General features: G+C 45.1%; 1 protein-coding gene across 3 annotated transcripts in view; it reads right to left on the reverse strand.

The window, feature by feature from the left end:
• Positions 1–6,720: 6,720 nt before the first annotated feature.
• Positions 6,721–21,487, reverse strand: part of AREL1 (apoptosis resistant E3 ubiquitin protein ligase 1) — a 44,563-nt gene continuing 29,796 nt past the window's right edge. For all 3 annotated transcript variants that reach the window (XM_061429461.1, XM_061429460.1, XM_061429462.1), the window contains exons 6-20: positions 21,013–21,182; positions 20,665–20,845; positions 20,215–20,462; positions 18,634–18,711; positions 17,421–17,562; positions 17,167–17,288; positions 16,114–16,189; positions 15,454–15,563; positions 14,693–14,872; positions 14,392–14,517; positions 12,152–12,281; positions 12,005–12,063; positions 9,978–10,067; positions 9,405–9,580; positions 6,721–9,294 (exon numbers count right to left, since the gene is read on the reverse strand). In XM_061429461.1, coding sequence (XP_061285445.1) covers positions 9,192–9,294; positions 9,405–9,580; positions 9,978–10,067; positions 12,005–12,063; positions 12,152–12,281; positions 14,392–14,517; positions 14,693–14,872; positions 15,454–15,563; positions 16,114–16,189; positions 17,167–17,288; positions 17,421–17,562; positions 18,634–18,711; positions 20,215–20,462; positions 20,665–20,845; positions 21,013–21,182 — 1,991 coding nt within the window. In that variant the 3' untranslated portion in view covers positions 6,721–9,191. The remainder of the gene's footprint in view (positions 9,295–9,404; positions 9,581–9,977; positions 10,068–12,004; positions 12,064–12,151; positions 12,282–14,391; positions 14,518–14,692; positions 14,873–15,453; positions 15,564–16,113; positions 16,190–17,166; positions 17,289–17,420; positions 17,563–18,633; positions 18,712–20,214; positions 20,463–20,664; positions 20,846–21,012; positions 21,183–21,487) is intronic.

A 21,487-nucleotide genomic window follows, 5' to 3' on the forward strand; every position in this document is an offset into this window, starting at 1 on the left:
GCTGCCCAAACCCCAGAAAGAACTAAGCATCAGCTGCAGCTCCCTACAAAGAGATGACCAAGGACTCCAATGTCCTGGGTTTGATAAGCATCAAGGGAAATTGGACTGAAGCCATCTGTTGTGGCCACAGCCAACTCCATGGCTACTCGTGAAGCCTCTGGGTTCCTGGAAAATAACAACTGTCTTTCCTCTGCCACCCCCTAGTTATTCTGACCACAGCAGGAACCCTTTGATTGCTGTTACTGTTGGAGATACATCCTTCTTCCCATTCACTCAAGATTTTAATTTCATTCACCGATCTGCAGGCCAGCCCTGGGCTGCCAAAATCAACACCTCAGGTCTGCTTTGTCTGGGAGAGTAAGTTAAAGGGGAAGCTGGTCCCAAGATGACGGACTTCCCTTTCCCCGCCTTTCCCTGGATCTGCTCAGGTGCGATGGCTTGTTTATGGCACAATGAGGGGCTTGCTCCTTGGCTCACAGTTTGGAATCCATGTTGCCAGGATTCTTGCTTTTTTGAAAATCAACAGGGAGATGAACTCCCCTCCCTACCCATACCCAACAAATTTCACTTACAGCTGTTACTCGACACTTAAAGTAAGACCTCCAAATGCATAAGCAGAAATATCCCCCCTCCCCACTTAAATTAAACAGGAATGACAGAAACTATGGGAGTGGGTGGTGATGGTTTGGGGCACATAAGCCTTGAGGGATGGAAACTCTCAGGAAAACGAATTGTTTATATGTCTGTCTCCCCTCCGAGACTGTGAGCTGTTCAGAAGCAATGCTCGCATTCTGTTGTGTGTGCCCCTAGCTCCCTGCCCAGTGCCTGATCCACAGACGTTTACTGAAATGCAGAGATGCAAAGTCCTGAAGGGAAAAGCAAAGTTGTAAAACCAGGAAGGAACAGAAACATCAGATTTGTTTTCGATCGTGGCGGCAAGGGAGGCACATTTAAAGGAAATGAAGTGACAACTTAAGAGTAGAATTAGACCCAGGATTTATGAGAACTAGCACAAAATGATGACACACATCATCTTCCTCTCACACAATAACACAGCATTTTGTCTTCAACATAGCATAAAAACCATCAAAGGATCTCCAGCTGGCTTGCAGATACTGCTATCCCTGACTCTGTCCCAAGACATTCTTCTATGGGCAAATAGAAGAATGTCTTGGCAACTCTTTGGAGTGGGAGTTCTGAGTAGAGAGCGAGCATTGATTGTGGTTCCATCAAAAGATGAGAAGATTCAGAAACTTCTCTGTGTGCAAATCCATAATGCAGATGAAGTGGCAGTGGTTGAAACAGTGACCTCACCCTAGAGGTACAGGACCCCTCACCCTGCAGAAGATACTATGCTTATAGTCCCAATAGAATCAGTCTTATTTGAGGTGTGTGTCTCCCTTTAACTCTGGCATTCTTGAAAATGTTTGCTTCCTCAGCAAGATAACCACCAGAGATTTGGCCTTTGCTGAACAGTGCTGTGTTTCATGTAAGGGGAGTTTAGAGACAAAAGATTTAAATGAGTCTTTTTTTGCAGACTTTGTTACCAAGAGATAAACATCAGGGTATTGTACACCATGTCTGACCTCATTCTAACATTTCATTTGCGTGCAATCGATGGATTTTCATCCAAAGTGGGGATATTAAGATTTGAGGCTTTTCTTCTTCAGTTATAGCCTCGTGAGTGTCATGTACACTTTATGCAAGATTCATTTAAACTTGGAAGTCAATTCACTCAAGTCATTAGTTGGTATTCTATGGAACTTTCAAACACAAAAGATTTTAAAGCTACTGCCAATAGCTGAATCTCTGAGAAGTTCTGCTGAATCAATAGGGCCTTCTCCTCAGAAATCCCAAATCCTCAGACTGACAAGTAAACAAAGTGCTCATCTGTCACACAGTGTCACCAAGTGTATGTGAGAAGGGATCAGGAACACAGGTGGCCCAGGTGCCTGGGTTGTTTCTCAGTCTGAGCTAACCTTAGTGTAAGCTCGACACAAACCAGCCACGTGGAAAGAGTTTGGGCTTTGATGTGAAAGACCCATGTTCAAATACCACTCTGCCACTTACTAAGGAACGCTGGCAGCTGCTTGTCTTCTCTGAGCCTGAACTGCTTCACGTAGAGTGGAGAAAACAACTTACCTTGCAGGGTCATCGTCAACATGAGACAAGATATGTTAAAGCTCCGGGTGTCAGGGAAGAGCTAAAAATATGGATGCTGCCTTCATGATTCAGTCATCAGAGAGTTAAAGAAAGCCAAAGGGATTAGGTTGCCTACCACAGAATGTGGTTTGAGATGCAGGCCCCTCAGATACTTCCTCTGGCCTTTGGAGGTTAATTTGAAGGAGAGAGAGGAGGTCTTTTGTGACCCGGGGTCTTCGTCCCTGAATGCTCATTTTCTTTGGCCTGCCTGGACATGGCAAGGTTGGGAAAAGAACCCCACCCCATACCAGTCATCCACTTTAGCATCCCCTGCTGCCCCCAGATCCATATCATCTCCTACTCTGGCAATTACAAGGGCCCTGAGCTATAATCAAATCTGAAGAATTGATGCTTTTGAACTGTGGTCTTGGAGAAGACTCTTGACAGTCCCTTGGATGGCAAGGAGATTCAACCAGTCAATCCTAAAGGAAATCAATCCTGAATATTGATTGGAAGGACTGATGCTGAAGCTAAACTCCAATACTTTGGTCACCTGATGCGAAGAACTGACTCAATGGAAAAAGACTCTGATGCTGGGAAAGTTTGAAGGCAGAAGGAAAAGGGGACGATGGAGAATGAGATGGTTGGATGGCATCACCAACTCAATGGACAGGAGTTTGAGCAAGCTCCAGGAGTTGGTGATGGACAGGGAAGCCTGGCATGCTGCAGTCCATGGGGTCGCAAAGAGTCAGACGTGACTGAGCAACTGAACTGAGCTATAATCAATATGGTTATCACACACACCTATGTAGGAAAACTTTTTTGCAAGGGCTCCAAGTTATTAGCCAATTTCCTTTAGTTAACAGCATCATTTTGCAGGTCAGAAAACTAATGTTAAAAGATTGTCTTGCCCAAAGTTGAACCATGAGAGTTAAAATCAATTCATGGCTCTCTATTCTTTTGAGGGCTCCATTCTGCACACTTGATGCAAAAGGATTCATGGGCATCTTTGAGAAAAGGCCAAATGACAGGAGAGGCCTCGCCCACAGGGGAGGCTGGAGGCCCAGGAGTGCTGGAGTCAGAAACATAGGATACAAGTAGGTTCCCAGCGTCAGGAAGAGCCACTTGGTTCAGGATACAAAAACATTTAGAAAAGAGATTTGTATCTTTGCCTAGCTCCTTGAGTAGTCCAAGACTGACTTCTTCCTAGGATCACCCCTAAGAAATGAATTCCCAAGATCTTGCTCACTCAGAGAGTTGCCTAGTTGGCCAGCCGAACATAGTTTAAGGCATTCACGGCCATCAAAGACCACAAAGGCCATACCAGCCTGCTAATTGGGGACTCCAAGAAGTAGCAACTACATACACTGACTTCATCCTGAATAAATTATCCAATTTAGAATATCTGGGGGAACCTTTGCAGAGGCTTGATGGTCTCTGAAATGGTCAAATTTCTGGAAATTTGGATGGTCAAATATCTAGAAACGGTCAGTTTTCATTCCAATCCCAAAGAAAGGCAATGCCAAAGAATGCTCAAACTACCGGACAATTGCACTCATCTCACATGCTAGCAAAGTAATGCTCAAAACTCTCCAAGCCAGGCTTCAACAGTACATGAACCATGAATTTCCAGATGTTCAAGCTGGATTTAGAAAAGGCAGAGAAACCAGAGATCAAATTGCCAACATCCACTGGATCATCGAAAAAGCAAGAGAGTTCCAGAAAAACATCTATTTCTGCTTTACTGACTATGCCAAAACCTTTGACTGTGTGGATCACAACAAGCTGTGGAAAATTCTTCATGAGGTAGGAATACCAGACCATCTGACCTGATTCCTGAGAAATCTGTATGGAGGTTAAGAACCAACAGTTAGAACTGGGCATGGAACAACAGACTGGTTCCAAATCGGGAAAGAAATATGTGAAGGATAACTTATATGCAGAATACATCATGAGAAATGCTGGGCTGGAGGAAGCACAAGCTGGATTAAAATTGCTGGGAGACGTATCAATAACCTTAGATATACAGATGATACCACTCTTATGGCAGAAAGCGAAGAACCAAAGAACCTCTTGATGAAAGTGAAAGAGGAGAGTAAAAAAGTTGGCTTAAAACTCAGCATTCAGAAAACGAAGATCATGGCATCTGGTCCCATCACTTCACAGCAAGTAGATGGGGAAACAATGGAAACAGTGACAGACTTGATTTTGGGGGGCTCCAAAATCACTGCAGATGGTGACTGCAGCCATGAAATTAAAAGACATTTGTTCCTTGGAAGTAAAGTTATGACCAACCTAGACAGCATATTCAAAAGCAGAGACATTACTTTGCCAACAAAGATCCGTCTAGTCAAACAGTTGTCATGTATGGATGTGAGAGTTGGACTATAAAGAAAGCTGAGTGCTGAAGAATTGATGCATCGTATCTGGAAATTTGGATGGCCAGATGGAATGAAAATGGGTCTTTTCCAGATGTCTTTTCCAATACTTTGGCCACCTGATGTGAAGAACTGACTCATTTGAAAAGACCCTGATGCTGGGAAAGATTGAAGGCAGGAGAAGGGGACAGAGGATGAGATGGTTGGATGGCATCATCGACTCAATGGACATAAGTTGAGTAAACTCCAAGAGTTGGTGATGGACAGGGAAGCCTGGCATGCTGCAGTCCATGGGGTCCTCAAAGAGTCGGACACAACTGAGCGACTGAACTGAACTGATAGTCTTTGAATACGACTGATTCATCAGATTCAGCATTAGGAATCTGAACTAGATTCTCATGGGGCAATGACGGTTTCAGATGACTTTTGAAACGAACTGTGGAGAAACTGACCTTAGTTAGCATCTTATCAAGAGACCACATGGACTCATTTCCCACCCTCCTCTCCACTGTGATTTTTGGGACAGGCTCATTGAAAAGGGAATTGGTGAAAAAAGTATCCTAAAAGTCAGGAAAACAGTTACCTCCAGAAGGGTTAGGTAATTGCTCTGCAGTGCTGTAATACACTTTCTTTCTTTCTTTCCTGGATGATGGTTGCATATGCACTTCCCTTATAATTATTTGTTAAAGTGTATATGCTGCATGCCTTTTTGGTATATATGTTCACCTCCAAATAAAAGAGGAATTATTTAAATGAAAGTATATTACAGGATACCTGGAGCTGGTCTGTTATGCTTGAGGGTCTAAGTGAAATCAAAGCAGAGGTAAGGAGCCCTCTGGTCAAGCCACCTGCTGGAGAACCTCCACTGTTTAAGAGAAGTGTGGCTGGGCAGAGGTCTCAGAGCTTGAGCTGCTGTGGCTCAGAGGTAACACCATGAGAAGCTGAAGGCAGCATTTTATTGTGTTAATTCAAGAACAATTCTACCAGCCTCTTGAGTCTTATGAATAACTTCACGAAGGGATGAAATCACTCAGTGATGAATGTTCATAGTGACCCAGTCAAAACCATAAGAGCAGCAAGTGTAAAAGATTTAAGACTGTTAAATAACCTGAAAGTGTAAAGCTAGAGGGAGAGAATTTTGTTTTGTGTGTTTAACACATCTCATACCACTCAGGAGAGCTTGATGAGGTGGGAGTGGATTGAATGCACTCTAAAGGAGTAATTTTCAAGTTAAGATTCCAATTCGCTGAGTCTGGGAGGTGGGAGCAGAAGAGAAAAAAAAAATCTGTATTTTTAAAAACAATTACAGGGGAATTCCCTAGCAGTCCAGTGGTTAAGCCTTGGTGCTTTCACTGCTGGGTCTTGGGTTCAATCCCTGCTTGAGTAGTTGCAAGGTATGCGGAGTGGCCAAAAAGACAAAACAAGCAAAACACAACAAAAGCACAACAAAACACAATTACAAAGGGGAATTTGTTTTGACTTTCCAGAATGGGAACCAATGTCAAAGACAACAAACTCACTTCCGCAAGACAGCCAGGGTCCCTAACGCTTCTCCTGTAAGGCCTATATCAGAGGTCTGGTTTTCTCTGCCAAGCTTATCTATGGTTGGAAAAAGAATTCATCCCACCTGCTACCCCAAAATTTTTGAGGAGCAGGTTTTATGGGTTTTTTTCCCCATACTCAAAGCACTTGTGGGAGAGTCAAGAGTTGAGAGGACATTGAGAAATACATGTGCCATATGCAAATAAGACCACCCACCAAAGTGTTCTTCCCTCTGGATAGCAACTATCTTATTTTCTTGTACTTTTTTTTTTTAATTTCCAAATTTTCTACACTGAGTTTCTTGTGTAGTAAAACAATAAGGAATTAACACTTAAAAGACTGATGAGAACAGACATCCTGTTTTTGCCAAACTGGTCTCTCCTTCTGGAGCTGAGTACAAGCACTTGTCCCAGCTGTTAGCTCTCTGTGCAAGGAGGCACCGAGGCCCTGCCGGGCACCACGGACAGCAATCAGGGAAGGGTGAGAAGGCAAGCAGGTCTGGACCGGGCTAGGGCTCCGGGAGTCCATTCTACCTCAAGTTGACTGCTTCTGAAGGGTTACTGGGGAAATGCAAAAACATTTCTACATTTTTTCTTTTCCTTCCCCACCTCCAATTTAAGCCCTGAATCACCACATAAAGCAGTCACTTGCTTCTTAGTCCTTTTAAACATTCATTTATTCACTGTACAAAATATTTACACTACTGAGCAACTGTGTGGCCCTTTGGTCTGGCCTGACAAATTTGCAGCAGGGCTTGGTCTCTGCTGGAGTTCTAGAAACACACAACACTTTCCTTGGTGTTCACTTTGTGCCTGGTCTCCTTCACTAGCCAGGAGGTTAGCTGGCTGCCCAAGTACCTGGGCCACAAGGGCATAAATAAAAAGAACTGAGCAAAATAAACGTGAATAGGAAACACTTCCAGTAACAGGCACTCTTTCTTCTCTCCGACATGGTGTACCTCTCCCCACACCGGCTAATTCCAAAGCAGGATTAGAACAGAAGGTCAAAGGAAAGGGCAAAAGAGCAAAGATACTTTTGAATAGTTAGGAGAGACAGAGAGAGAGAACACTGGAAGAATACAAAACCACAACAGTACCAAAGGGTTTTGTGAAACAAAGACCCTGGGGCTAAGGACCACCGCAGGCTGCAGCTGCGCCATCAGGGTACCCAGGATGCTCTGAAAAGTGCTATGACTAGAGCTCAGAAAGGACAGATCGAGCCAAGAAAATCAACTCACGCTCCAGCATCAGTCTCTGGAGGGGCAAAGGGGGGAGGGGACGGGGGACACAGGATTTGGAAGAGGAACAACGGCCAAAGACAGCAGAGCCAGCCCACGTGCCCCTAGCTGGAATCCCTCTCTGGGCCCAAAGGGCGGCATTGTGCTTCCCAGGGGGATGATGACACTTGCCTGTACGTATCCCACAGGGCAGCACCTTGTCCTGGTCCCTGAGGAGAGCAGTGACCGTGTGGCGTGGGGGACCCTGGGGCACAGAGGGCCCCAATGCTGGACCCTGGACCCCAAGGGTGAGTGAGGTCAGCACCCATGCCAAGGACAGATGACAACTGCGAAGGAGTGAGGTCAGGCAGGAATTGTAGCAGCTCAGGAAGGCGTGTTCCTCACGATCCCTGGGAACAGGAGGGCTCAGACGTGCTTCCGGCAGGCCAAGGCATGGCCTCAAGTCCCGCCTCATCTCTGGACTCTTTGTACTTGCTGGTTTTGGCTATAAAGATGGCTTGTTAATATTCTCAGAGTCGAATGCCCCATTGGGAATGGTCGCTTGCAGCAAAGCCTTCTTAGAAACAGAAACTTCGGAAATCGATGAGATTCTGAGTCTTGAAAATGTCTTCATTCAAATCGTTAATGGAAAATGTTGTCGCCATCTTCCAAGAAACAGCTGCAGGCTCTCTTCAGTCACGCCACAGTGAACCTGGTTGTCTTCCTCCCTCCTGAGGTGCCCTTGCTGGTAACTGAGGGAGTGACAGGAAGTCACTGGGACAGCAAGGCGTTTATCATCTGACACAGCTCCTCGATGTGTGTCCCTTGTGTCCTGACCCTAAGGACCTCTGAGAAGCAATTAAATTACTGATCCCTTCTCCCTTGTCTTAGTGCTGCCAGGGAACACCAAGCAGAGAGAACCAGGGACCAGTGGCATGCTATTGAACTGTCCTAATTTCTTGCTCCAAAATTTTCTTCAGTGGAAACCTAAAGAACGCCCAGCTCTTAGCAGACAGCACAAGTTGGAGGTAAGGAGCCAGGGCCAGCCACATCTCAGTGTAAAGAACAAACTCAGGGACAAGCATCAGTAGTCTTCAAGCCAGTCACATGCCAAGAAATGCCCCACAACCCTAAAGGAGCATCGCCTTCAGCACTGGAAGCCGCAGCCCAGCTAAGCTTTCACATTCTTAGGTCTGTCTCACAGGTTTATTATACTCAAAAAGAAAAAAGCTTACTAGGGAGTTCTTCTTTATGAACGATATGATCATTTCCAGAAACGCTTGCATGGAAAAGCTCATTTTCCAGTTCTGACGCCAAAGAAAAAAGGACCCTTCGGTGCTATCAGTAACCACGCGAGCTAGTCCCGTGCCTGCACCGGCCGTTGTGCAGACAGACAAAACTCAAGGCTGTCTGTCGCTGTGGGCCACCTCCCGTCTGTTCTTCTCCTGGCGAGCAGACGCAGTCACCTGTCCCCAAGAGGGACTCACAGACCCCGGGTCAAGGGGACATGGAGGGAACCCCTGCGGAGCGTTGGCAGAGGAGGCTGGGCGAGGCGAGGATCGCAGCGCTCCCAGAAAGGCCGAGCCTCCGTGTCGCCTCCCCCCAGCGGCTGGGGCAGCTCCCACCACTGAGCTCCTCTGAGAACCCAGGGCGAGCGCAGCGGGCCCCACCCTCCTCTGCGACTGAGCGAGCTGCTCAGGGTAGGGGCTTGCCAAAGGGGGCTCTTGGGGGTAAGGGAGGGGGCGAGGGAAGGACGAAGCTGGGGGGTGACCGACTCCTCCACACACTGCGGGGGTGCACGCCGCAGCTTCTGGCTGATGGTTCTGTGTCAGGGTCAGCGGTCGCGTCTGTGGCGCGCGCCGCCTGGAGGCTCCGGGAAGCCACGGGAGCCAAGCAGATGGCAGGGAGAGTGGTCAGAACATGCCGAAGCCCTCGCAGCCCTCACTGATGGCCAGCTGCAGCATCCTGTGCACCTCTTCGTAGGAGTCATACGTAGGGAGGCACAGCTGGTTGAAACTGCAAGGCCGAGGGGAGGGGAGTGATTAACTCACACGAGCAGACCATACCAGCGAGGGCTGCAAAGATAACCCTCTGTGACAGCCTGCGCCGGGCTGTCAGATACCCACCACGTGTGTGCAGTTGGGAGCGTGCTGTGGGTCGGGGCCGCGATAATCTGGAAGGAGGGACAGAGGGCAGCAAAGCCTCCGGGTGGCAGCTGAGAGGAGCCTGTGGTGAACTGCAGTAGCCGAGCCAACTCTTCCTGCGTCAGACTGGAAACCACGGTCCAAAACCACCTCATGACCTGTGGGAAGAGCACGAGGCTGGGGTCACACCCAGGTGTTGCTGCGGATCTGATCCCTGGGGAAAGGAACAGATGCTCTGAAGTGGGAGGGAAGGCCCTGGTTATTTGCACGCAGCTAGAATCAACTTAAAAGGGAGTGATGTGGACACCCAGCCAGCAGGGTGGTCCCTGACTGCTCGGTTCTCTCTCTCCGCCTTTTCAACATTATTGCCTCTGTGGATGCAGCATGAATAGCCCTTAAGGACGAGGGTTCCCATCTGTCTGGATGACCATCTGCCATTCCCCGCCATGTATTGCTTTTTCCCAGTTGACATGTCTGCTTCTCAGCTTTTTCCCTCTGAAACTTCTTCTGTATAATATGGTACAAATTCAACTGAAAGAATTTTGGCTCACTTACCTTTTCTCTGAAATGCCACGAGCCACCAATGACCACTGCGTGGGCTTTGAAGTCAGACACACTGATGTCCCCAGTCCCACACATCAGCAGCTGGAGAAGACAGTCAGGTGTTTACTGGGACAGTCAGAGGGGTGAAGTCCCATCATAAGGTCAAAATATGTTAACATGAAAAATGCGGAATACAGAAACATCAATAAAAAGATGCATGGTGAGGTCATAATCCAAGAATACTATTTTAGGAAAATCAATTATTAATAGGTCAATGGTTCCTAACCAGTGCAGTAAAACTCACAGAGCTTTAAAATATAGAGATAGATAGATGCCTGTGGCCTTACCCCAGACCTAGTGAATCAGAATCTCTAGGGACAGGTTACAAACGTTGAAAAAGTCTCCCAGGTGTTTCTGATGGGCACCCCTCATTAAGAGTTGCTGCTATATATATTGTTTTGATGAAACCAAGGTCAAAAAGGGAAGCAAGTGTTTACTGACTGCTCTGGATGTGGCCTGGGAATACCAGGGGGAAAGTGGGCCCTTCCCCTTCAATGAAGACCCCAGCCCCATTTACAAATTTGTTAGGTGGCCCTTCCTTTCCCCCAAATCCACCCTTTCTTTTATGGACTGAACTTTTACTACTGTCCCTTTAGCTCCACCTCTACTTGATCAGATAAATGAAAAAGAATGCCAAAAAATGAGAACATTAATGACATCAGAGCACTAAACTTCTTGTTGATGTCTTAATTTGGTTCAGGATCCAGCAAGTTACTTAGCAGACTGTGAGTACTCATCCAATAGCTGTAAAGGCAGTCCTAATCAAGAGACAAGAGAAGCCCAAATGAAGCCTGAGAAACTTGGTTTCTTCAAAAAGAACTTGCTAACAAGTAACTAAGAGCAGGAAGGGGAGCAATCCTGAGAGGCTGCGCCTTCCTCCTACACACTTTACCAATTGTTAACAAACATTTTGCTTCAGGATAAAATCCACCAGTAGCTGTTTCTCAGCCCGGAAAATGCTGGCACTAGGTAACGGGTCTGCTGGAAACTTCAGGACTGCATTATTTGGATTTTATACCTAAAGGTACAAAATGTGCTGAAAAAGACGTTGATTCTTGTTCTCAAAGCCAGTTCAGTTAATAAGAATAAAAATGGTGCAAGACCACCTGAAACTCCTGTTTCCTTTTTTGAGGGGTAGAGGGGGAGGGGGCATACTTCACCGCCTCCATGTGGGATCTTAGATCCCCAACCAGGGATCATATCCATGCCGCCTGCCTTGGGAGCGTAGAGTCATAACCACCAGACCACCAAGGAAGTCCCCTGTCTCCCCAATTTTAAAGAACTTCTTCACTGTAGCAAACAGTTTAGAGAAACTTTAATAAAGGCTATAGGACATTAAAGCTAATAACTTTCGTTACATGTATCATGTGAGCAGCAAGTAAAAACAAACCGGTTTTACTTTTGGCCTACACCCGAAGTTCATGGAACTTTAAGTCTGCTCATTATAGCAAGGTATTTACCATCTTACAGTGCATTCCGGTTGTCACAGGATCTAAAGGAAGAATATATTAACTCTGTAGCGTTGTCACCCTAAGCTATGACAGGCCTCACATCCTTTGGATTGTCTCCTTCACTAGAATATGGCTCCATGAGCCCCCCAGTTCCTCAAAAGCACATGCCATATAGGAGGCACTCGATATAGTCTCTGAACAAATAAATGCTTCTAATGCCTTAAATCAACTTAAAAGGTCACAGGAGTTACAAAGACTGTACAAGATACCAACATTCTTTACTACTCAACCAGTACCAATAATATTTGATGAGTAAATAGTCATTATTACTATTCATCAATAGTTATTCCACATTCGAATTTTTTTAAAGCTGGAGAAAGGGTCAATGCATGAAGAGTAACAAAAGTGAAACCAACTCCCAAAGGGCTTTCCTACCACATCTCCTAGCAGAAGGCGCAGGACGCTGGTTCCTGTGGGCGTAATAAAACAGCAAGCCAGGGACAGGGGGTTCCAATTGTAAGCACTTACCTCAAGCTCATTCTCATCAAAAATAGCCAAGAGGTTTTCAGGGACTAACTCATTCAGGCCTGAAACAAAATACCCAAGTGAAAGCTATATCCACACCATGTGATACAGGTATTTACACCTCAAAGCCAAGAGTCAACAGAATCCCACCTTTTAGGAAATGTTCCACCTCCTCTTTCACTTGGCTGGCCAGTCGATACTGGGCCAGCAAATTTAAATAGAAGATTTTATTCGCATTGGTGACGGGAGTTTGAGCTCCACCTGTCATAAGTTCTACAACCTGAAAGAAGAAGCAAAAGACAGGGAGAGCGTGTGGATGGGAGTTTAAAAGACGACAGCTACCCGGCATGTCCCACAAACAGCACATTACTGAACTGCACCGCTGTCACACGTTCCTGCTCTGCATTCAGGTTTTCAACACACTTGGTTTTACTCAGTAACTAAACTTCAGGGTTCCTACCACTATTGCTGTATTCTACTCACTACTGTTTCTGAAGCAGGTCTCTCAGGGAGTCTTCTCCGAGCTGGTCAAATAGCGGCGATGCAACAGGAAGATACGTATGTTCCCTTGTTAGCAACACTTTAACATTCCTCTGGTCCAAAATTAAACCATTACTGACCTCTTCTCTTAAACCCTTGAGACAACTGAGGCTCTATAAAGCCAGAAAAGTAGAAAAGAAGCATAATCTCAGAAATTCCAAGACGTGTACAGATGTTTCCCTACATTCTTCTGTTTCTAACGTGAGGCAATAGAAAAAGCCATGGCTTGATACTTGGAGACTAACTTGCTATGGGGTTTCAGTCACTTAGCTATTTGGACTCCCGGTTTTTCTATCTGCGAAGAAAAGGCTGAACTGTATGATTTTCAAATAGAACTGGCACCCTCCTCTGATAAGCAACTCCTAAGGGAGCTTTGAGGAAGCCCTGAAACACAGTTTAAAGCCACCCTGGAAAACCTGTGCCCAACGAGCAAGATTGTCTTCACAGGTGAGTGAAGGCCTCCATTTAGTTACAAAATCAGATTTTAAGGTCCTGACCGTGGCATGGGAGGGACAGAACTTTGGTCCAGAGCAAAGATTCTCAATGGATCTAAACATGTAAGACTTTTTCTATTATTGTGCACAGTTCTGGTTATTTTTATTTTACGTGTGTAAGCACTTCTATGGCACCCCACTCCAGTACTCTTGCCTGGAAAATCCCATGGATGGAGGAGCCTGGTAGGCTGCAGTCCATGGGGTCGCTAGGAGTCGGACATGACTGAGCGACTTCACTTTCACTTTTCACTTTCATGCATTGGAGAAGGAAATGGCAGCCCACTCCAGTGTTCTTGCCTGGAGAATCCCAGGGATGGGGGAGCCTGGTGGGCTGCCGTCTATGGGGTCGCTAGGAGTCGGACACGACTGAGCGACTTCACTTTCACTTTTCACTTGCATGCATTGGAGAAGGAAATGGCAGCCCACTCCAGTGTTCTTGCCTGGAGAATCCCAGGGATGGGGGAGCCTGGTGGGCTGCCGTCTATGGGGTCGCACAGAGTCGGACACAACTGAAGCGACTTAGCAGCAGCAGCAGTAGCAAACACTTCTAACTATTAGCCTAAGTAGTAAATGACTAAGATTTAGTATTCATATCAAATCCAAATAAAATCAGTACTCCCCTAGGCCTGCAGATCCTAATTCAGTCTTCTATTGACTCGAGATGCCTTGCAGTGCTGGGTCAAGAAAACGGGCTCCACCCACACAGGCGTGAAGGCCAGCAGCTAAGACCCTCCCAGGGCTCACAAGGGTATCTGATTATCAGTTCAGTGCTATCAGTGATCACAAACTTTCAGTCATTGTTATTTTGGTTTCAATTATTTATAAATGCAACGTCAGGTTTGTCATGATCATTTGATATTATTTAACCCCAGAATGCAAACAAAATCACATGTGCATCAGAAATACTTTTGGCCGTTTTCTAATAAAAACCTTAAAAATAAACAGGCACAGTGTTAAAATGGAAGTCAATTACCTCCCTGCCCCTAATGTTGAGACAGACACTGTCATCCCTTCCAAAACTGCCTGTGCAGTGACACTTCACTATCACTTCGTTCTTTTTCTACTGGAAAGGAGGGATGAGGGGGATGGATGGTGTATGTGTCTCCGGTTCCATTTAAACAGGCCAAGGCCATACAATGTGGGATATAGTGTCGCAAAGCTACACTGTCCGATACGGCTGTCACTAGTCACAGGTAGTTAATTTAGAAATTCAGGTATTTGGTCATACCAGACACATTTTGGGTGTTCAAAAGTACAAATAGAGAACACTTCCATCATTGCGAAAGCTCTACTAGACAGCCCTAATACAGAGGAGGCTGAGAAATGGGACCCACAGGCTTCAGTTCTCTGTCTCACCTTATCCAATTGACCTGATTTATTATATTTCTCTTCTGCAAAGACCAGCTCCATCTCACTCATGTCATTGTTGAGGATGAAACAAACTTTAGATTTGTAGAATTCTGGGTCATCTGTTTCAAAGTACTGAGGAGACAAAAAGACACAGAACACAACATGACTACTCTCACCCAGAAATAAAATTTGTAACTGCCTGGAACCACTTACCCCTTCAAACCTCAAAAATAATAAACAGAGGTTGGAGAGATTCCAGAGTTAATGGCCAGGGGACTTAGCAGGAAACACATACCTAAGACCTTACCTTGTAATGCATACGTAGTCCTATGATTTGGGCCAAGAAAGAACGGGTGAAGCGAGCTCGGACCAACTGCTTGTAGGCTCCTCCTAGAGCGGACTCATAGAGACACTTGCCCACCAGGCGCCCTGCAAACTCATACATCTTTAGGCGCAGATGAGTGGGGCGATTAGGGTTAGGGTGCACCTGTCAAAGAGAGATAAAAGGTCCTGGATCGTTTTTCTTCAAGCCTAGTTCTGGGAAGATTCTCCCTCCACAACTCTATCCCAAGGGAGCAAGAATTTCAGTGTTAGGATCAAGGAGCCCATCCAAATGGCAATGTTTGGTAGCCACCACCGAGTAATTCAAAGTGACTGGAGGATAAAGGACAAATATGGACTTACAATAAACTGAAGAATCTTCTACTGATTTTGTGGTCACTGGCTACAAACAGAAGTCAATCAGTGGATGATATAATGCCTCTTCCCTAAACCAGAACCTCTTTCAGCCAGAGTCTACTTCCCTACTCCCCTAGTCAAAGACCTTGTACAGAGTTCAATTGCTTTAGGGATGTTCTGAAAAAAGTGGCTTAATTATTAAAATACTAAGGAGTAGAACAGCCTCTGCACTATAATGCTTTTTATTCATCTGTCTGCATTTTCTCTTAGAGATGAAATAAGGAAGACAAAGAGGAGGGAGGTAATCTGATTAGTTCAAATTCTTACTAGTCTCTCCATCATAACACAATCCACACTTTGCTCCCACCCCCGGGGAAGTCACAGACTCACTAATGCTTGGTTGGTGTCACTGAATCGGGTGAAGAGCTGATTGGTGGTGTCAAATAGTGCTTTGCAGATTAACTCAAACCATTCCCGACGAGGCCCTCCCCAGTCCAGAGCTGGAAAGTACAATAAAAATCAAAAGTGATGCTGGCTTATCACCTTTTATCATTTTTGTTCATTTATTCATCATTTTATACTCCCTGATCCTTCCTCCCTCCATTCCACCACCTTGGTGTCCAATATTCCAACCCACCTTAACTGTGGACTTTTTTTTTGAAATCCCACCTCATTCTGTAGGATTAAAGGTATTCTGATCACTAAGCTGATGCGCTCTAGCGTGGAAACACAGATCATAGATCCCAGGAACTGCTGCTTCTCTTGGTACTACAAAGGTTACTCTGCCCTTCTGCTTCAAACTCATAAGAGCTCACCTTCCAAATCCTTGTCCGTCTGTGTTCTACAAGCTCAACCAAGCCATCTAGCCAGTAAACACCACCCTTTTGGTCTTGACTCATGACTTCTTTTTCCCTGGGAAAAAGAAGCTGGAGCAGGGGTGGCAAGCATGTGTAGGAGGGTTGTTTTCAGTTTCTGTGGATGTCGTGTAAGGAGACAGGGAGGAGTGGGAAGGAGAGTTAAAAAAGATGAGTGGGAAATTTCAAAACTGACCTTCTTCATCCTGAAAAACCACTTCAAAGTTCTTGCTCCAATCTGAGATGGAAAAATTCCGAGTGGCTTTCAGAGACTGAAAAGCAGTAAAAGAAAAGAAATTGTCAGAACACTGGCCAGTGCCTCTTGGGTGTTAAAGACAAAAACACAAGAACATTACCACTGTCCATTTAATAGTCAGAAGTATTTGGAAGCAATATGTTACTCAAAAATAAGCTTTAACAATACCATCTTAAATTTAAAATGCACATATCTCCAGAAGAAATTTAAGATTAAAAAAATCAAATTCATATTTATACCATTGCCTGACTGGAAAGTTGAAACTTTATTTCCTAACAGTCCTCATTTTATTAATGAGAAACTTGAAATAAAATGGCTCAAATCAGTAAGCTGTCAGCAAGAGAACCCAGGAGTCTTGGTTTTCAGTAAAGTACAGTCTACCCACAAGACATCTTAATCCACAAGGCTAGGTTCAGACAGGGAGCCATGCCACAAGGAGAAAGTGGCTGAGAAAAGGGGTTTCCAGTCACACCTGCCAGAGCCAAACATCACAAACACTTTCTGGACAGGGACCAAAGCCTTCTCATTGTCAAGGAATGTGAGAACTATGCCAGTGTCTGTGCAGTGGAGACAGAAACACATCAGGTGTTCCTTTTCCATCAGACCAGAGTGACAACAAAAATCATTTCCTTTTAATCCCGTAAGAGCTCTTCTTAATCCTGGGATTCCATAACAGGAACTTTCTTCTGTAACAACAACTTGATACCTGCCTTCCATAGGAAGTCCATGAGATTGTTCGGGAACTAGTCAAGAACAGATTTTACAGCCAATGTGTCAACTAGTCTCTCCCCTCAATTAACATACCTCCAACAAATCTGCCCCAAATTCAGTATAGCCAAACACAAAGGACAGCGCTTAACATGTTTAAAGAAGACAAAGATGTGTGTTTCATAAAAACAATAACCTGCAGGATATAACCAAATAGCACAGAGGTTTCTAGCTGGAAATTTTTGATAACTGTTCAACTGCTGACATGAAAGAAACTTTACTCACCGATTCCAACAAGGCATGTCTGCTGACCTTCAGGGTGACTTTAGAATGTGGTCTTTTCATATGTACCTGCCGAAGCTCTCGATGGAAAAAATTCACCTTGTCCTGAAAGGTCTCGGAGCCTCCTGAGGAGCAGCAAGATCCATCATGATTACAGAATCCTTACAAGTCCCCTGTGTAGGCCACCCCTACATCCTCATGTACTCAGCGTATCTGGGGTCACTGCCTTCCCCATCAGACTCCCTGTCCAACCTCACCTATGTTCTTGTGGAGCGAGCGAATAAACGTGGCCGCTAAGATGTTCCTCTCCTTACAGCTGAGCTCCACAGGAGGCTGAATGCCGTCATCCACCACAAGGGTGAGCAGCTTATGGACAGGGTCAGGGCCAAGGTATGAAAACTAACAAAAGAAAAAAAAAAAAAGAAAGAATTACTCTGTGAAGCCCTCAAATCCACCAAAAATCCTTCACATCCCTACCCTTCTGCACCAACCAACAAAAACAAGTTAAGCCTATTTTATCCAAGTAAGTACCTACCAGGAGTACATTTCCTTATTTTTCACTTCAGGTGGGGGGTGCAGCTCAGCAGTAGAGCACATGCATTGCATGTATGAGGCCTGGGTTTCATCCCCGGAACCTCCAGGCATTGATTCCATTTTGAGACTTTGTCCTCTACCACTGTGCCAGTGGTAAAGAACCCGCCTGCCAATGCAGGAGATACAAAAGACAGGGGCTCGATCCCTGGCCTGGGATGATCCCCTGGAGAAGGAAATGGCAGCCCACTCCAGTATTCTTGCCTGGAAAAGTTCATGGACAGAGGAGCCTGATGGGCTAGAGTCCGTGGGGTCACAAAGAGTCAGACACAACTGAGTGACAGAGCATGCTCTATGATTCAGATTTTATTTTAAACTGAGTCATAGAGACCACCTGTAAGGATCACAGGCAAGGTAAGTAAGGATCACAGGTAATACTACAGACTTTCAAACATAAAATATAAGAAGTGTGAAAGCTGTAAGGATATGTAAAACAGCAAATGAATACCTGAATAGGTTGGGCAAACTGGCTGGAAGAAAATGATTTGCCAGTAGATTTCAAAAGCTCAGAAATTTAAAAAAAAAAAATTTTTTTTAATAGATGAGACCACTGGTGCTGAAACAGTTAGTTTTGGCACATTAGGAAGCCACGTTCAGGTCAGAGCTCCAATACTCTCTCCATTAGCTTAGTCTTAGGGGCAGGAGAGAATTGTTGAAGTATTTTGACTTCTACTAACTACTGTTTCTGTAGGCATGTGTCCTCCTACAACTATTGCCTTCATAAGGAGGTAGCATCTGCTTCTTTATTTGGCAATGAATCCTGTGTGCACAATGAGAATTTCCAGAAACACCAAAAGCCCTTCTGGGAAAAAATAAAAGGTTGAGATGTTGGGAGGCTGAAGCCTGTTCTACATGAACCGGATGTAAGGTTTAACTTACTTTGGTTCCAGGGCATACCCGGAAGGTGTAAAGGCGCCAGGGAATGATTTTCAGGTAGAACTCCTTCACTGAGAATTGCTGGAGGACCAAAACACAGAAAATGAAATGAATGACTAAGAGGTTCTGTTTGGGTATTGTATTTCAAATACCTGTCCCCATCTGTATTTTCCAGGATAGCCCTTTTCCTCTCTAAACAAGGAGGATAATTTAGTCAGGACTGAAATCAAATAGAAAACATCAATTCCACCTAAAAACAGGCAAATTTAAAATATTGTTGTCACACTTTCAGAAAGTGTGACATTGTTGTCACAATTTCACAAAGATGTCTCATAACCTTAATACTCAGGTCTTACTACCATTTCCAAATATCTGAGATCAGGTTTTCACTTTACAAGTAGAGAACATTTCAAAATCATCATTTCATTTCACTACAAACAATCAGACTCTCCTCCTGCTTAGCCAGATACTTCTCAGAGAGACTTCTTCCAAATCAGTGGGCAGGGAACACCAGTGGCCCCTGCCCACTGCTTTATCCCTATCAGAATGCCAGCAAGGATGTGCTGGGGATGATGGTGTCGGGGCGGGTGGGGGGAGTCGCATACAGAAGAGTTCACAAAACCCTATATGTAAGAATAAAAAGAAGTCTCTTGCCATTCAAAAAAAAGAAAAGACAACGCAATAACTTTTTAATCTAAAAAGACCCCTCTGTTATCTGAACAAATAGTAGGTCAGGTTTTTTTCTTGATTTTTAAAAAAATTCTTCATTAAAGAACATTTCAAACACATACTAAAGAAAACAGTACAATGAATTATCACCAGCTTCAACAATAATCAATTCATAGCCAATCTCACTTCATCTCTACCTTACCATTTCCCTCATAGCCATTCCCCAGGACAAATGAAGGCTAGATGTTTAAATGATGAATGGTACACAGTGAAGTGTTCTGAAGTAGAACAGAATTAGAACTCAGTTTTTGCTATGAGATTAAAGGAATGTAATGGGATGGTTCGAGTCTCGTTTTTCTGAGGTCTGTATAAATAAGCAAAATACAAACACTAAAAAAGAAACTCCCTAACACAAAGCGTCTCTCAGCTCAGGGGCCTTGGGAAGTTCACATCCCTTGTCTCTGCCAAACTTTCTCTATTCTAACCCTGTACCCCGATGATGACATCTCTTGTGGTTTCACAAATCACAGCATGAAAGATCAAATTGTTCCCAAACGGCACAAAGGGCCAACAGTGATTTTACCCTAGTGAGAAATTATTAATGGTTAAAAGTAGCTTTCTTTAAAACTCTAGAGCCGTGCCTTGAAAAATCTTCCCAGGAGCGATCAAACAGCAGAACGCCCCAGGTGCTCGAAAGTACCAAGGCACAGACTCTCTGGACAGAGGTGTAATCCAGTCCAAGCCTGAAAGAGGCAGAAGAGGCGGTATAGCCTTTTGCTCAATGGGAAGCCATCTCTTAGTATCCCTGAACCCCCACAAGGTGATGATTGCACCCTGATTCTCAGACCATTGCTGGGTGGGTTTGGTTACCAAATATGAGCAGGCTCGGGCAGGGACACGAGTGGGAGTGCCAACCTTGGGTGACACGTAGCAGTACACCTTCTTCGGTTTCTTCACCTTCTCAGGGGTGTGACACTCAGAGGGTGAGTCTTCATCTTCCTCCTCCAGAGCTGTGGAGGGCCGGCGCTGGGCAGAGCTCGTGTGCATGGGTGGGAGGTGCCACGGCGTGCTGGTGCAGTTGGCAGCATTATACAGATAAGCTTCAAAGTAAATGCTCACTCCTGAGGTGGACACGTTGCGTTCAACGATATTCCTCTCGTTCTCTGAAGTGCAACAAGGAATAAGGTTTAAAGTGCAAGACAGGAGAGGAAACTGCCCATCACCAGACCTTCAGACCACAGGTCTCTAAACCAAGTTTTGGTCCAAATACCAAATATTTGGGGTGGGGGGGTTAGATGACTGCAGATGTGCAAAGGACAAGTGGCTTGGGAAGAGGACTAATTCACAGCTCTCCTCTCAACTCACCACTTAGGACAATGATGTCAAATTCACCATTGTTGATTGGCTGGTTTTGGTATGAGATGCAGGCATGGAAGCAGCCTCGAGAATGCAGGGTGAGCCGCAGGAATACCTGGCAGGTCTGCCGGTTGGACGTCACTGACTTCTCAAATGAGACACCGGTACTCTCCTCTTCTGGAGGACCAAGCTACAGGAGGAAAACGAAGCCATCACCAACCACACATAATTTTCCCTGCTTGTGCAGAAATTTACAAAGAACTTTCCTACTTTGAGCTAATCTAAGTCTCAGAAGGCCGGCACCATGGTCAGGGAGAAGGAGACGGATCGAAGTGACCTAGATGGGAGCCTGCTCACCTCATGAATGGACAGGCTGTAGTTGTGCTCATCTCTCAAGGATGTGGAATTGTTGGTAGGGTTGTCATATTCATCTCGGGGCACTATTTGAAGAGTGTGTGGCTGCCCACAGGTCAACACCAGGGTAGAAAAATGGCACACAATTTTGGTCTTGGAAGGAACCACCATTCCTGGAATAAAGACAAGGGAAGGTAACGTCAGAGAGGTGATTTTCAGGACACAGAGATCTACTCAGTCAGTGAGTCCTAGAAAGCTGGGTGCCCGCCCAATTCCTAGGGATAAACAATACCATTATGAGCCAGAGAGAAAGAAAGAAAACAGAGAGATTAACTCAAATGAACTTCTGGGAACTCATTTTTACAAATTCCTATCCACTCCAAGCACTAACCACAATGACAGAATAAATTGGAGGAAACAGAAGTGAGAGTTACAGATATAGTGCCTAGAATCCCACTGGGAACCTACAAGTGAAACT

This window comes from Bos javanicus, chromosome 10 (assembly GCF_032452875.1).
Source record: "Bos javanicus breed banteng chromosome 10, ARS-OSU_banteng_1.0, whole genome shotgun sequence".
Lineage (NCBI taxonomy): Eukaryota > Metazoa > Chordata > Mammalia > Artiodactyla > Bovidae > Bos > Bos javanicus.